Here is a 16,224-nt window from a genome sequence, read left to right on the forward strand (position 1 = left end):
AAATCGGCCCGCATATTTACGATGTGCTCGTGGCACTTTCATCTTACCACTGTGTATCTTTATTACTGTGTCCGCAGAACCCTTTAAGAGTTAAAAGGCCTGTAGCCATTCTTCGGGTATTCAGAGACACCTCGAAGTATCATAAAGTCCTTGAGAGGCTTTCTGGGAAGCCCAGAGGTTCTCCAGGATCCCTGCAGGACTACCGTGGCTCTTGGAAGACCTTGAAAAACCTTCCGAGGACACCAATTTCTCGGGAAAAGTGTTCGAAGGTCTGAATTTGGGATCTAAGAGGTTAAAGGTTGTTTAAAAACAGATAGAGACGATCGAGGACGAACAGGGATCGTCAGTGATGATTGAGATGACTATGAAAAAAGAGGGATGGTCATAAGTGATCATTAGATTGCGGATCTTACTCTGCGGACTCTGCCAAATAAAAATTTCATTCTTCTTTTGATTATCTTGTTAAGGTAAAACTGGTGGTCTTAAATCTTTTCAATACCTCCACTCTTTTAAATTGTACGTACCCATTTTTGTCATAGATGCATAAAATCCGCAGCCTAGTGATCATGAATGACCGGTTTTAGAGGAAGTCAGTTGAATTTCTTGCACATATGATTCAGTATTTGAGGTTCGACAGCATTTACTAGCGACGTTCTTAGTATTTATCGATTCCGGATAGATATTAATTTTTATCGAACATAACTGAATCACAGCAATATATGTTCCCCATGACTCAACGTTGACGCAAACTTTAGGTACATTTTACGTGAAGCAGTCGTTTCATTAATAAACAACAATGTCAAGCCATTTCAAATGCACACGGCTCTTTTAAATCTACAAAAGAGTACTTCACCCTCACAGTCATCACTCGTACGTGCTTCAATGCTAATTGAACTGGAACAATGATCACAAGAATTTGCAAACGCGATATTACAAAAAAGAGCCGAGTCAGCGATCGATGAGGACGAATTTCACCGGAACACTGGCTCGATCGTCTGGTTGGATCTCGGATCGAAGTGCTCCCCCCCCCCGGGGGGGGGGGTTTATCAGTGAGTGTCCGAAAATCCTCGCGATTTTCGAGAGATCGGAACAGTGATTTATATGCACGCGCACGTTTACGATCCTATCGAGTTAACTCGAAGGTAACCTATCAAGAGTAAAGGTACCTCGGTCTCTCCGTGAGACCAGTAAGGAAGCCTCGTCATTGGTGGAAAGGGATGCCCAGCGATGTCCCAGGCAGAGGCAGAAAGGCGTTCGCCAGTCTCCTCTCGACGCTCCGAGTCAAAACGTTCCGAGGTCCCTCGCCAGCTCCGCCTCGCGCGTTCCCTGCGATTGTCAAACGATTTTCCATACCTCTTCGCGTACCATCATCTTCAGCACTCCTGCCTGATCGACGAAATTTAATCTCCGGCAAAAGAAATTGTGCTCCAAAAAAATCGATCCAAAGACTTTGAGTATTAGTTTATTTTGAGGACAGCGAGAAGCAACGTGTAATCAGTTGACTGTGTGATATACTTGTGACTGTCGATTTCGAAATTTCCGCGTCTCGTCGGAGATCGACCGATCTGCTCCAGAAGATCGCTACCGATTGTGGAGATATTAAAAACGACCGGAGGGGATCGTGTTACCGTTCCACGCAGCTACCGAATGCTCCTCGGGGAAACGCTCGATTCGTGACACCGAAAGGTATTTCAATATTTACTTCCACCTAGACTAGGCGATGTTTGCTCAACTGGCGTTTCGAGTACGCCTCGAAACTCGCGTGACCGACTCGTCGGGAATTCGATTGAGACGATCGGTGCTCTGAAAATATTCAACCCTTTGCCTCGGAATATCCAGACTCCGTAATAAATATATTTCTTCTAATAACAATGCAGAGGGTTGACTGCAATCTTTCTTTCCTTTCAACGCCAACAGTTAGTATACTTTTCAAAGATTTGCTAAGGAATTCTTCTACCAATGTATCAGGGGGGCTAGTCGGCTCGAAAGTGGTGATCGATCCTTGGATCACGCGACTCGTCCCGATGAGTTGCAAAAATTCGGATCATCGAGCAAGTCGACCGGCGCGGCGAATTAGAATGTCAGAAGGTTGCCGGACGTGATTCGCTCGATCCATAGTGAATCATGGCCGTGATCGGCGACCTGAGTCACGAATTAACGGCGCCGACGAAAATACGATCGAAAGGAAAACTGCTCTCGGACGCGGTGCCAACGACCGATTGCTAACCTCGAAATTGCGATCCGGTGTTATCAGAGACTCGAGTCTCGTGGAGTTCTTACTGTTGAAGCTTTTGGGTGCAAGCTGTGTCCTTTACGAATTCGTTTCCCAACGTTTCTGGCTTCATCGATATACCCACTGATGCTAAGTTAGAAAATAAATACTGGGTGGGCCAGAACTGCTCGTTTCCAAGTTGAGTTTTACTCAATCTATTAGATTGAATTGAACATATTTTTCACGACTAATTCTCTCACAGTTCTGGGCTTCCGGAATACGTATTGAAGTCCTTAATTTAAAGCATTAATGGGGAAAAAATATACATCGAAAAGAAAGAAGATATTGCAATAGTTTGGTATCGCAGCGTGTTTGCGAATTCCTATTGAAGCTGCAAGGCCCGACGAAAATAATTGTTATTAATTGGAGAGAGCTCCCGAAAAAACATCAGCATTTAGAACAGTATTATCCGGTGTTATTATGCGGCGCGAGAACGCTTTCAGGGAGCAGGATGTGAGACATTAGAGTACACTGTGCAGCTTTGCGGGTAAAAAAAGAATCTCCCCCGGATCGGGCGCTTCCCGTCCGGATCGTCGAAAAAGCTCCCGGCTCCGGGACGGAAAAAGGCTCGCCGGAGTCTAACGACGCGCTTAGGCTCGCTGGTTTTTGTACGACCGGTCGGACATCCTCGTATGATCCCTATAATCCGATCAGAAGCGCGAGCGAAGCTAGAAACCGCCTCGTCGCGTCGCGCCGGGGAAAAACGTTACCGGTGGGAACCTTCGCTTTGCCGATTGATAACCGATGAATTCGTGCAATTATTTGTAGTCAATCGATGCTTCGAATCCCTTCAGCAGTTGCTAATCGATCAACCAATGCTACCGTTTCTAGCGAATCCTTTATTTCCCCTTCATGCTCTTCTTCCATTTGTTTCTTGAACCTTGGAATCGCTCTGTCAATCGAAGGATGAACGGTTGTAGGTAAAAAACGAATTTGTAGCTCCTCGGAGAGTTAAATCGCTCTATTCTCATGTCCATTTTCTATTCCTTTCTTCGTATTCTTCGCTTGTCTGCTCGATGAAAATTGAATGAAAAAGCACAAAAACTTCCGTTACCAGTAGCACTCGAAGGCGGATCCCCTCCGGCCACTATCATTCCAATTGGCCAGGGACCTCGAGGTGCTACCGCGAATTGTTGCGGGTTCGGTGGGCCAAGGATGAGGTTCGGGCCAGTAATTGGAACGGTGAGCAGGAAAGTGGGCTAACAACTTCTGGCGGATCCTCGTCGGTCGGATTTAGCCGCAGGATGCTGTTATAAAAAAAATTCAATTTGTCGCCGGGCCCGGCCTCGAAGCTGCACTTTCACTCGCCACCCACAGAAAAGCGCAGCAACAGCTGCCCCGGTCGGGTCGTTCGATTCGACGTTCGTTTGGTTCGGTCGTTCTCGCGCGGGGCAAGATATTTTTCGAATCTCAAGGGTAGAGCACGCCAAGGGCTTCGGCACGCCGCCGTGCCGCGGCAGCTGACAGTGCAGATGGGCTACACCTGCCCATGCGGTGTTTGCTGTTCGCCGTCCCATTCCGCCTGTTGTTTCTGCGAGAAATCAGGCGCACGCTTGATTGCCCTCGCCTCGCGTCCTCTCCTCTGATTGATTCCTTTCGTTCGCCGCAGAAACTTATTCCGCTCAAGACGCATCCTCCGCTGCGAGCCACCGACGATGCACTTGTTACGCACCTGCGACGCACCCGTCGTTAACCCCTCGCAATTTCCTCCGTGGTCGCCGCGATCGCGATTTCTTTCGCTCTAATCGCTTCTTAGAAGGAAAAGGAATACGTGTCTCGTGCACACGGGAATCGCGCTTAATTGATCAGTTACATTAACTCCAAGCTGAAACTTTTTTGCTTGGTAAATTACATTCTTAGATGTATGAAGTATGAAGAAAATTTTGAAAACATTGTCCGCCTCGCAGTGAAAATTCCAAGATACGTTTTGCAATCCGAAAATACCGAAACGCAGAAAGACAAATCCGAGACGCAATGGATTGCGATGTAATTAATTTGGAAAAAGATGGAGCACAGGGAGCTATTTTTAACCCTGAATATAACAATAGTAATGAAGATATTCGCAGCGTTATGATTGACATTATCTCGCTATTATGGTTGAATTATCAAGAAGTGAATACGCCAAGACTGGCTGGCAACACGTCGCCAATGAAAAATAGTACGAACATAATTCTTCATTGAGTTGATACAGTCGTCGACTAACTTTAGACGACAGCGATATAATTGAACAAGTACCGTGAATGGTGTGATGTGTGCGTCACTTTTTTCCCCAAACATTGATGGTTAAACAAAACCCATACCGATCGTAAAGCACAAAGCCGAACATTCTTCCGCGACAATCTTTATCGTCGGATTAACGATGTTTACGCAATTGCAGACACTCCGCGCCAAACATACGAGTGCAAGGAAAAATGTGTCATCTCTATTTAAACTTCATCGAACTTCGAACGAAAGAAGTATGCGATACCAATATCAAGGGACTTGCTCCAGTTCGATCGAACAAGTTCCTCGAATATTATTAAATATAAACAACTCGTTATGCATGCTTGAACGCGTATCGATGGAAAATAAATTAATTTAAATGTGAAACAAGTATCGATCATTGTAGCTCCGGAGCTGTCCTAATTCAGCTCGCGCGTGATTATCGACTCGGTTTTTCGAATCGGAATAAAAGAGATAGGCTCGCGGCGTGGTAGGCACAATTAGCTCATTCATCGGACGCATCTCCGCGTGGCGTACCAGCGTGTACATATTGAATTCTTGCACGACACGCGCCGATGTGTTCGTCGGAGAAACGGAGGCCTGGTGTTATCTGGCAGGCGCCAACCGTTCGAGATACACGCCGCGTTTAGTACAGTTCGCGCGACCGACCGAGGCCGTTTGTATTTATTTCGCGGTGCCAGTACCTGATGTTCCGAGATCACCTTGTGTGACAAAAATTCGAACTTTGAGGACGTGTGGTGAGAGGAACACGAAGGTAGGGCCACCTAAAAAGGTCTTGTAGAAAGGTTTCATGTTTACGTGAAGATTGTGAAGAGAGAGTTTTAAGTACATAGGGGTGTGTTACCTGATTCTTGAGTGTGGAGGTAGGGCTACCACTTCAGGTCCGGCGGCAGGAAAATTTGTAGGGAATTCTATAGGAATCGAGAAGGGAAATAGACCTTTCGAAGAGAACAATTTAACCTCAGTAGTATAAATCATAAATGAAAACTGTGAGGTAGAAATAAGTTTTTTCGAATGGTAAGTCTTGATCACGCAGGGCTGCCAATTGAAGTGCCAGCGGACTAGAAAGCAATTGTTCAAAGACAATTTACAAGTGAACTAGTTTCACATCGCCGTAGCATGGTGTCGGAGAAGCCTGGACCGAGCAGGGTCAAGATTCGCGATCTCATAAAGGGAATTTTTCCGCGCGGCGATCGGCGAGCGGCCATTATCGAAAGTAGAGTGCCCGTAATCGGTTGTAACGCAACCGCGATCATGCAAATGCGGGCGAGCGTTGTTCGCCGATTTTTCCAGCCGGTGTACGGCTCGATGCCCGGGGGCGCGATCATCGACAGTGATCGAGATTTCAATAACGGGAAGGATGCAGAAGGATGCAGGGGTGAACGACTCTCCGGGCCGGGTACCATTTGCCGATCACGCGATGGCCTCGACCCAGTGACGTCTTTGTTCTGCTTCGAGGTTGTCGGTCAGAGATTTCGAGCCTGATTTTCTAGAATCCGGTAGTCGAGCTGTTACAGAGAAGAATTCAATCTTTTCGGCGACGACTTTCGTCGAAGATGTCGCGCGTCTTTTTACGAGACAGACTTTTACCGCGGAACACTTACCTCGTCGTAAACGGGTTTACGATTGAACAGTCCCACGCGTCGTTCGCGGCGCAACGAGCTGGAAAGTAATGTCGCGGGATCGAAAAAAGGAAGAGGACAGGTGGGCAGGTACTCCTTCGTTCTCCGTCGTCCTTAATTGCGAATCGTAACCGTGAGAGACCACGCGCGGCTATTATCGGCCCTGTTCGCAGCGCGTCGTCGTCCGAGAACTTCCGGTCGGCCGCGCCTCTCTTTCACTGACCAATTTTGACCGAGATTCCCGAGCTGGCCTTTGGAAAAAACGTCCTCGGATTGCCGATCGCCCCAAATCCGTAATTGCTGGCTGATTTTATAACCTCCAGTCGTTACTGCGTTCAATAAGTATCCTTCAATAGGTCTCTGTCTATTCCCAATCATTCTTTTTGCATGATTGCTGGCCAATTTCGTAGCTTCTAGTCACTGACACTAGCTTCAGATAGTTTTGACCCCAAGTTTATTGGTAACCATCTCAGGAATCGAGATCGGTATTACAACAGCTTCGAGGCCTCGTTACAGACGTCCGTTCGACACCTCCGACCGCAAGGTTTCTCCTCACGCATTTTTCAATGAGACCGCGTCTGGTCGATCGACAGGACTCGCCGGTTGAATGCCATTGACAGGCCGATGGTTCGATTTAATTGAACGGGGCAGTAAGGGGCGCGTCGGAGATCCAGCTCTCTCGCCTCGGCCGGGCCGTTTTCAAGCGGCAGCCCCGCAATTTCTCGTAATTATTATGTTTATCTTTCTCATTCACTTAGGCCGAATGCAACGGCGGCCGATCGGCAGCGGATTTCACCGAAACGAATCTCGCCTGCGCGGCCACGCGTCGGCCATTACGTCGTTCGGGGGGCGTTACGGCCGATCCACTTTGTCAAACTCGATTTGCGTGATTCGCGTTCCGGCCCTGTTCCCGTTCACGTTCCCGTTCCCGGTCGAGGGATTTTGCTCGCGCAATTAGTCGAATTATCGTGTCGCCGGGACGGGAACCGGCGGGTTTCAACGCCTTCAGCATCGCGTTACCTTTCAAAACGACGAATTCGCGTGATTTCGGACGCGTGACGATAAACGTAGAGAGTTCTCTGTGCAGTTGAGTGTCTTGTTAGCAGAAACCCTTACTCGTCCTCTTTATTCAAGAATTATTGTAGTAACAAAAAATCATGAGTACATGTCTTCATGTAGGATTTAGCATCCTGAGAGACGAGTAATCCTCGTTCCTGAGGGGTTAAAATCAAGTTTCGCGTGAAACTGTGGACGAAGCGGTAGACGAGGGTAGGCTTTCGGGTTTCGCGAAGATAGCAGGCGCAGTTCGAAACTCTACGCGACACGGGGAATTCCTTTCTCCCGCTGGTTCTCGGTACCAGGAGTAGAGACGTGGTCCCTTGGTGTATCCGTTTGGTCTCCACGGAGTTAGCTCGGACGGATTGTTCGCTGCACGGTGGAGGTCCGGTGGAAAAGTGTAAAGAGCGTGTGTGCGGGGGGAGACGGAGAAAAGGGAGAGAAACAGCGGGATAAATAGAGAAAGAGATAGAGGGAGAAAGGGTGAAGGGAGACAAAGAGGGCAGGAAGGAGACCGGCGAGAGCAAAGGAGCAAGTAGAGACAAGCATACAGAGGTTGGCGAAGAGGAGCTGACCGGAGGAGAAGAAGAAGAGGGTCTCCGTTCGAGTAAGAAGAGGAAGAGGAGGACGAAGAAGAAGAAGTTAAGATGGTCCAGCGCGCGTGCAGCATCAGCACCGCAGCCGGAGGTGATGACCTGCTCAAGGCCACCCGCTCCCAACCTCTTCGACCGGAGAGGAGAACCACTCTTCTTATTTCTCGTTGCTCTCTTTTCTCTCTTTCCACCTCCTCCGGCTCTCCCTCCTCTTCCTTCCGACTGGCTCTCTCCGCTCGTTCCCTGTCCCGGACTCGCCTGTCCTCTTCCTGTTCGCCATCCCTGCGACTGGTTCTCTCATTCTCTCGTTCTAGCCTAAGCCCTTCGCCGGTGGCTCTCTTTCTGGCTTCCTGCCCTCGGAATCCCGCTAATGTCAACTTCCCGGCCACAGTCCTTTCTACGGCTGCTTCCCGGTCCCTCGAAAAACCCGCTGAAATACTTCGATCCTGCTACACCATTGCAAGCTAGAACGATCGCCAGAAGAGATCTAGGAAATGTTGAACGTAAGATACAATGAATTTCGTTGCAAAATTTCTCCCAACTCCAACTCGGAGTATTCTGGTCTTCGATCGCGAGAAAAAGAGTCGGATCGGCGAAGCGCAGAGGAACAGTCGTAGTTTTCGCCGATACGGTGGGAGGACGGTCGGTTGGCGCATTCTTTGGTGCTCGGAACGCTTTCGCGTTCGCAAGCAGATTAAAGCGGCCGATATCAGGGCCGCTTTACGAGTTCTTGCGGTGCGTCGTAAAGGCCCGGGACCGCGACGCGCACTTAAACGCGCGATGATCGACGCGAACGCGTAGCTTAATCGACCGTTAAAATTCCATGTCCGTTTCAATTTTACGGGCCGTTTAGTCGGGGACGACGAGCACCCGACAGGGACCCGCGCGAATCCGCTAAAGTCGGCGCGGCTCGCGCCAAACCGCGGAAACGCGTCCCCGGAACTTGCGAGAGCCTCCGTCTTACTTGATCGTTTAACATATTTCTGGAACAAGCCTCTAGCTGATCGAACGTAATTGGAAGACAGAGTTATTTCACCTTTGAAAATATGTGTAAAAACAATTCTGAAATATTGTTCTCCTATTAACCGCAGCACCTATTCTAAGCATCGTGAGTCGTAAAAGCTATTTTCGCCTTCGCAGGTTCAAACAATTAAAATACTCGCGCCATTAAAACAGTGTACACAGTCCTCGCGCAGAAACAAACGATCGGTGCTGCAATTGCAGAGGCTCTTCCAGTATCTACAACAATTCTGATTACCGCGAGAACAAGACGAACTCGACAAAAGGTGAAGCTTCATTGGTCGAGAGCACGAAGCACCATCGATATCGTGCTGGAAAGTATCGTTGGGAGGAAGAGTCCTTCATCTTGATCCTCGGATCGGAAGATTGTCGATCGATCAGTCGCGCCGTAATTTCCAGCATCTATTTGCAGAGTACGGTCGCAAATTACAGCAATCAAAATCACTTTCCCCCCATCGGCGTCTGGGGGCCGTTCGCAAAACAAGGGAGGCCACCGTCGAGATTAATTAATATCGATCGGGGTTCAAAGGTTTGTTAGCGTTGCCGGGGGAGCACGCTCGACGTGCCGTGTATCGAGATATGGATCTGCGCTGGGCAGCGTTCATTAAGCGATCAAGGTCGCTGGCAACGAGACAGCGGAAAAGAGAAATAGAGAGAAACGGAGATAGAGAACGAAAAGAAGGTTGAGGTGGATAGAGAAAGAGAGAGTGAGACGGATAGAGAAAGACAACCACCGCTGTTCACTCTTCCGCGTATTCTGCTGATTGCTGAATGAGTACTATGGTGTCCTGCATGCGGAAATGGGCTGCGATGGTGGCAGGAAGCTTCGTCCTGAGATGAGCAATTAAATCGTGGTCTTTATGCAATCTAGCTTTCGCAGTTGATTTGCTGAAAATACAGATAACAGACTGAACTAAGAGTATTTCATAAATTAGCAAGTGTCATTTTCAAAGTCCATTTTAACCTTCAAAGTTAAACAAAGGGTCAACGAAGGGTTTCTGTACTTGACTGTTTCGCAGAATCCCCAGATTGTTGAATGGACGGTGTCGTGGACACGGAAACGAGCCGTGGTTGCAGGAGGAAACGGAAAGCTGATACACGCGGGTACACGCACAGCCCACAAACGCGTACACGACGCGTGTTCCCTTAGCTACCCTCCTCGTACCCGACGTTCAATAAGCGGCGGGTCAACTGGAGTCAACCGTGCAGCTGTGTCCACTAGCCAGCGGCTATTACCTCGACTCATTATCACTGGGCCTCTCTCCTTTGTGCCGCGAGCCTGTTCCACGTTTCGCGATCGCTGCGCCGTATCCTCCGACCGTAATTTTTCTTAATTGAAACGTCAGCGAGAGACGCGTATCCTCTCTACGTCACTCTGCTCGCGGGAAACTCGGGGAAAATTCAAATTGAAAATCTAGTCGCGTTGCTTAGGCTGCGGTGCCAGGGTTTGACGATGACATCCGACGATCTCTTCCGATGTTTTAATTGCGTTCGTTCGAGTCTACTTTTATCTGAACTCGTCTGTTTTTGTTGCAGCGCGGAATGACGAGGTAGACGACGCCGGACCAGCCGAGAACAACGACGGAGCGGAGCCTGAACATCTCAACGCAGGTGAGCATGTTGCAAAAATCTTGTTAAACGGCGTGCAAAAATGGCTGGCTACCCTAGGCGTATGATTCGCAAAAACTTATGATAAAAGTAGGTAGATCGAACACGAAACAGAAGATATTCGAAGCGTCCAAACATACTGTTGTCCCTGTATCTTGCAATTAATTCAGACAATTTTCATTTCACATAACTGAAAATGTCGGAACATAGTTTTTGCATTAAAACAGCGCAATAGGCTGGTTCTGAGCGAGAATGGCAGAATGCAGACGTCATTTCGCGGCAGATCGCGAAGCACACAAGGGAGAACGTTTAAAGACGAAGTGTTCGAGATCGTGGTTATCGAGTCGGGGGCAAACTCGCTGGTTCAAGGTGCCGGTCGACCATAAATCGCGTGGTCTAAAACTTTCGAGGCACTCTCGCGCGGCATTCCGTTCTCGGAACCGCGTCCTCCCGCAAAGAAACCGATCGGAATGGATTTTTCCGGCGCGAGGCAGGCGAGAATGTCGGATCGGCGTGACCGGGAATCGTTTCGCCTCGCAACAATGCTGCTTGAAGATCTCCCTGCGGCCACTTACGACCATCCACAATCCTCCCCACAGAACATACCAACTGGTCAAATCCCAAAAGGTTACGAAAAAAACTAGCAATTGACGTTCAATTCTTTTTGGAGATAGTTCACAGATATCGTAGAATTGTATCAAATTATTTTTCAAATCCCATGAATTACTATTACATATTTACGACGTCGCTCTCGTGTAACATTTAACGAGTAATTAATAAATGTTACTGCAAGTCGTTCACGCGTGAAAATGCAGATTTGTCCAGCTAGTTTCTGTCGGAAGAGCGTCCGATGGCCCCTCGTCCTTCGAGCGGAGCCGAGCGGTGAAAGTCCGCAAGAATTCGCCCTCGATCGTGTTGCGAACTTCACATTGAGATACTCGTGACGTGTCACGAACCCGTTCGGGACCGGTAATGAACGCCCCGGCTCTCCGTGTCGGCTCCGGGGACGAAAACGAACGAACAAGCTGCTCCGCCAGGCGAACTATCTTTCAGATGTCGGGAGTCACGATTCTCATTCCAGGCATACTTCTCCGGTGAGATCTCGTTGCGCGGGAACGCGCGAACGTTTCCGCTCCGAACAATCAGAAAAATCATCCTTCCGCCACGATCCTGTAACCGGGAAGCGAATACCGTTTCGAATCGTACGATTCGGTCGATCCGAGACTCGGAGGTCGTTAACTCGTAATCGTTGGAAAAATTCTCTCCCCGACTGTTCTCGAGACTTTAGAATTACGAAAGAATTTTCTGCTTGGTTCTTGTTTCTTGCAATTGCGGCAGAAAGATCCGCAGTCTAACGATCATCGAGAAAATCGTCCTCAAAATAATTCGTTTGTGTTAAGACGTTTACGAGGAGCTTGTTCCTCGAATGAACGCAAATAAGATTGAATTCCGGAGACAAGAAGCTCCAGTTCGAGGATCTGCCGACCTCCCAACAATAAGTAGGCTTCCGCCATCTTGTCGGTGGGTTTCGCAGAGTTATCTAACTCGTACGCGGATTAGTCAGAACAATATCTGCACCGAAGAAGTGCAAACATTGGAAGTAGCGTTGACATAATCTTCCTGTGACCCTCTTAGTGTCTTCGTCTGGTCTTTATTCACTCCGGTTACGCAATTCGAAGAGCTTCTGACGGGCACGGCGTCATTCCAGCTTGATAGTTCTCGTTGCTCGTTAGGTGCTTCGTCACGTGAGTTTACTTATTTAACGTGGCCTCTTCATTCGCATTTTTTCGTTCGGTGTTCTCGCTTCGTTTCTTATCAGCCGACGAAAATGGCCGATGAAGTTGTTGGCAATTTCGAAGATTGAATTGTTGGCTGACATCTTCGGCAGTGATGTCATCGATCGAGATCGTCATCGGAGTGTCGACCGAGGTGACTGTGGGTGGCAATGCAAATATACGGTTCTCGAACGTTGACAGTGCGTGCTGGCAAATGAATAACTCGGATTAAAAAGTAGTCTTCCGTTTCCGCGTTTGTGAATCTCATTACAGAAGTGAGGTAACCGTAAGTGGAAGTTCTTCTCTTCTTGTTCGATTTTTGCTATTAAGGGAAAGGATTTTCAAGGAATCGACGCAGTAAATTTTCTGAAGAAGAAGAAGGAGCAAAGGGTGAAACGCAAGAACAAATCCGAGTACGTTTCACATTCAAGGAAAAGCGCTTAAACAGAATCGATGCAGTAAATTCGCTCAAGAAGAAGCAAAGGCTCAACCAGAAAACGCTCCATCGTCGAAGGTTGATGGAAAGCTTCGATTTTCCAAGAAATCCCAGCATTTCCTTCGTTCCACGGATCTGCGGAGGGTGCCGCAGACGAGGAAGGCGTCTTGTCGCTCATCGGGACGGATAAAAACCGCGCTTGTCTCCATGCGACCGGCCGTCGAACCTCTCGAGGAATCGATATCGGGACGCGTTTGCCCGCGTACCATATTATTTCCAGCGGCGCTTCTTTTCTCGGGGGAGCTCGCGGCGGACGCGAGTCCCTCGTAAAAACATTAATTGGATAAGATTCTCGAGGTGTGATTCGCTTCCTACTGGTTTTCGCGAGCCGCTCCCACGAGGGGCTCGAGCGTAGTCGAGCGGAGTCATCGTCATCGGCGTCCCGAGGCACGTACGACGACGCGCGCCGACGTTCAATGCCAATGTTTCCGCATTCTGGAATCTTATTTCTGACTGCGAAATATTCGCCTAGCCGCCTTGCCGACCGAGCATCCGGCAAAAGTTCCCGATAACTCTACGCGTTCCTCGTTTCGAACTTCCCGCGCCGCGGCGCCATAGATCTGCGCGGTTCGCTCTTCCTTTGGCGTTTTCGAGAAAAAAACTCGAGCACCATGATGATTAGCAGACAGCGGATTTTATGCATTTGTGACAAGAACGAGTAGTAATTTAAAACAGTAAAAACATTAAAAGAATTTAAAAATACTGTTATGCTATTTTCAATCTATTAAAATTTCTATTTCAGTTTAATAAAGATCCGCTGTCTGATGATTAGACTACGGATCTTTGTGCATGATGAAAGCTGTCTGCATTAATCGCAAGGAACGGAAGATGCGTAAACACATTTATTCCTCCTCATAATGATTTTATCAAAATCATCTGATATTTTCACTGTTTCATGTTCTACCTACTAATTTTAATTCTTCCACGATATTGTTAATCCTTTGAGGAGCACGCGCAGCGCACTGTGAAACGATGTCGGGGTGATTCTGGGAGACGATGAATGTTCTTGAAATTTTCTGGGATGCAAACCTGGATCTTACACTTGATTCAAACCGCTATCGATCGAAACAGAGCCGATCCGCGTTACTGACGTCTGGCAGGCGATTCCCGGCGCGAGGATCGATTAGCATAGGTCGGGTGTCGAAACCGGGACCGATTCGGTGATGAATCGGAAAGGTTGATTCCGTGGCAGCGTTCGAGGCTGCCGCCGTTACTCGCCGTTTCTGCATATAGAACCAACTCCGTCGAGCCGAGCGATCGCTCTGTTCCCACATTATTTCCTTCCCTCGCGCCTCGGCGAGAGCGCGTTGACACGCGGGTTAGAGTGGCAACGAGTTGACCTTTCTCGAGGCGCGATATTTTTGGGCCGAGGGACGCGCCTCCTCTTCAAACGAACCCATTTCCTGGCCGCCCTGGACGACCACGACGGAAGCTCCTCCGGCGGACTTGCGCTCTCGGCACCGGCCGTAAATCAACAAGCAAACTCGCGGTAAAGTTCAACGCCGGTAAAAGTATCCGCGAAGCGAGGCGTTGTAGGTTCAAACGTTCTGACAAGAGAAACAGAGACCGTGGTAGCGCGTTCATGCTCTCGGCGAAAGCACGGTTCAACGAGGTCATCGTTGGGCCCCGCACGCGAATCTTTTTCAGTGACAACGTACCCCAATCAACCGTGGAGCGTTTCGATGATTTGCGACGACCCCGGCCGTCTGCACGCAACTGCTGATCAAGAGTCTCTGGATCTCGATCTGAACATGATGATTGGGTAGACGGGAATCCAAGATCGAAATCAATGTCTCTTAATCCTGCACTCTATGACTTTCTTCAGAGTTACGATTAGAGATTTATGTATCGGGACTATGGTTTCACAAATTTCGCGGTTGTTGGTACAACAATAAATTTAAACATCGTTTGTAATAATGGGATTGAATGGTATTTACAGTAAGGAGCAAAACTGAACCAATAACCACTAGTTTAGACTAATAGTTTGCAAACATACCAAAGGGCTAGATGTAAATATAATACTAGAATATTCCACGTACACATTTCTTGTAGGGACCGGTGCAAAACCGAATCAATCTATTTTTGTTGTCATTGCTAAACGAGGAGACATTAATTATCGAAAAAAATTTCTTAAGTTACTTCCAACTATGATAAAAATAATTGTAATATTTCCAGCAATAAATAATGATTTATACAAAACTTGTGGTTATTGGTTCAGTTTTGCTCCTTACTGTACATATACATAAATGTATACGTGTATGTAAATACACGTGCTTTTTCAACAAAATTTGGAATGAAAGTAAATATTTTCAACAGAAGTAAAAATGTTTGGCAGCGCGAAGGGCCGAGTATATTCCTGACGTCAGAGCCGAAATCGTATCGACAATCGTCGGATAATTGGAAATCGCTGTTCGGTCGGTTTCGGCGTGTTCCAGGTTGGTAAAGATCAGCGATAGGGAGCATTATCTGATAAGATACTCGCGGTTAGGCTCGCGGAGTTCCTGATTGCCGGCTAAAACCTACTAAAGAGGAAAGGTAAATGCACGGTTCCGCGGCGGAGAAGAAATCCGCGAAATCGTTCCGTTTCGCGGAAACCGCTCGTAAACGGAGACGAGGTTCCATCGGCGAAGAAACTCGCTCGTCCGAGGCCGGCAGGCGCTATAAAATTAAACGCACTAAGGAAATCCTCCCGGATGATCTACGGCCGGACAACAGGCGGAAGTTGAACGTGACGAATGGTCGTTCGAGCCGGATCAGGCCGAGAGCGATTTCCGACCACGAATCCCGGTGTTTTAGGATGCTTTTGCTTTTCGTTGTAAAGTATATTCGCGGGAGAACTCGGGGAAAGGCGGTTAGGCAGAATTCACGATGGCTAGTCGAGTGTTACAAGTATGGGCCATAAAGTTTAAACGAGTTAGATTGCTTGGAAGCAGGGTAGTACAGGCGAAAATTTCGAAAAAGATTGATCGTAAGAGAAATCTTTAGAAACGTACTTTCGGAGTTTATTTGGCTTGCAAATAATGGGAGAGAAAATCTCTGGCCAGATTAAAGTATCATTTCATCAGTTTCATCAGAATAAGTTGAATGTATTTATTCAGAATAAATTCCTTGTGCATTTCTACGATCTTGAGAATTTTAAATTAACTAATCTATAACTATTTATATATTCTAGTGAGAGGAACGTAGAAAGGCTTTTACGAATAAGAATCGCACTAGGTACACCAAAAGTTAGTTGAATTTGGATGTAATAATCCGTGGGTATTCTAGGCTAAGGAACGCCGGTCACGGTACGCGTTAGGGGATGGGTTACCGCGGATTTTTCTGACAACCATTCATTCCGAACTGATGGTCTCTGTTCTACATCTTCGACAACAAAAGTTCCTCAAGGAAACCCTATACAAGATTGCGAAGGGTGATACACAAGGCTGAAAAAATAAAGGAAGAACATAGGAATACAAAGAAAGCAGTATCAACATTCCAGGAATTACAGAGAATTGCAAAGGGCCACGATTGCAAGACCTCCGCTCGTAAAACAGAGATAAGAGCCGCCGTAAAGAAC

The 16,224-nt window shown here is 47.8% G+C and overlaps 1 protein-coding gene across 5 annotated transcripts in view; it reads left to right on the forward strand.

Annotated features, from left to right (window-relative positions):
* The window catches only part of Bbg (PDZ domain-containing protein big bang), a 123,202-nt gene that overhangs the window by 85,590 nt on the left and 21,388 nt on the right, over window positions 1-16,224 (forward strand). For all 5 annotated transcript variants that reach the window (XM_076420213.1, XM_076420210.1, XM_076420211.1 and 2 more), the window contains one exon: window positions 10,323-10,397. In XM_076420213.1, the coding sequence (XP_076276328.1) occupies window positions 10,323-10,397 (75 nt within the window). The remainder of the gene's footprint in view (window positions 1-10,322; window positions 10,398-16,224) is intronic.

This window comes from Lasioglossum baleicum, chromosome 3 (assembly GCF_051020765.1).
Source record: "Lasioglossum baleicum chromosome 3, iyLasBale1, whole genome shotgun sequence".
Classification (NCBI taxonomy): Eukaryota; Metazoa; Arthropoda; class Insecta; order Hymenoptera; family Halictidae; genus Lasioglossum; species Lasioglossum baleicum.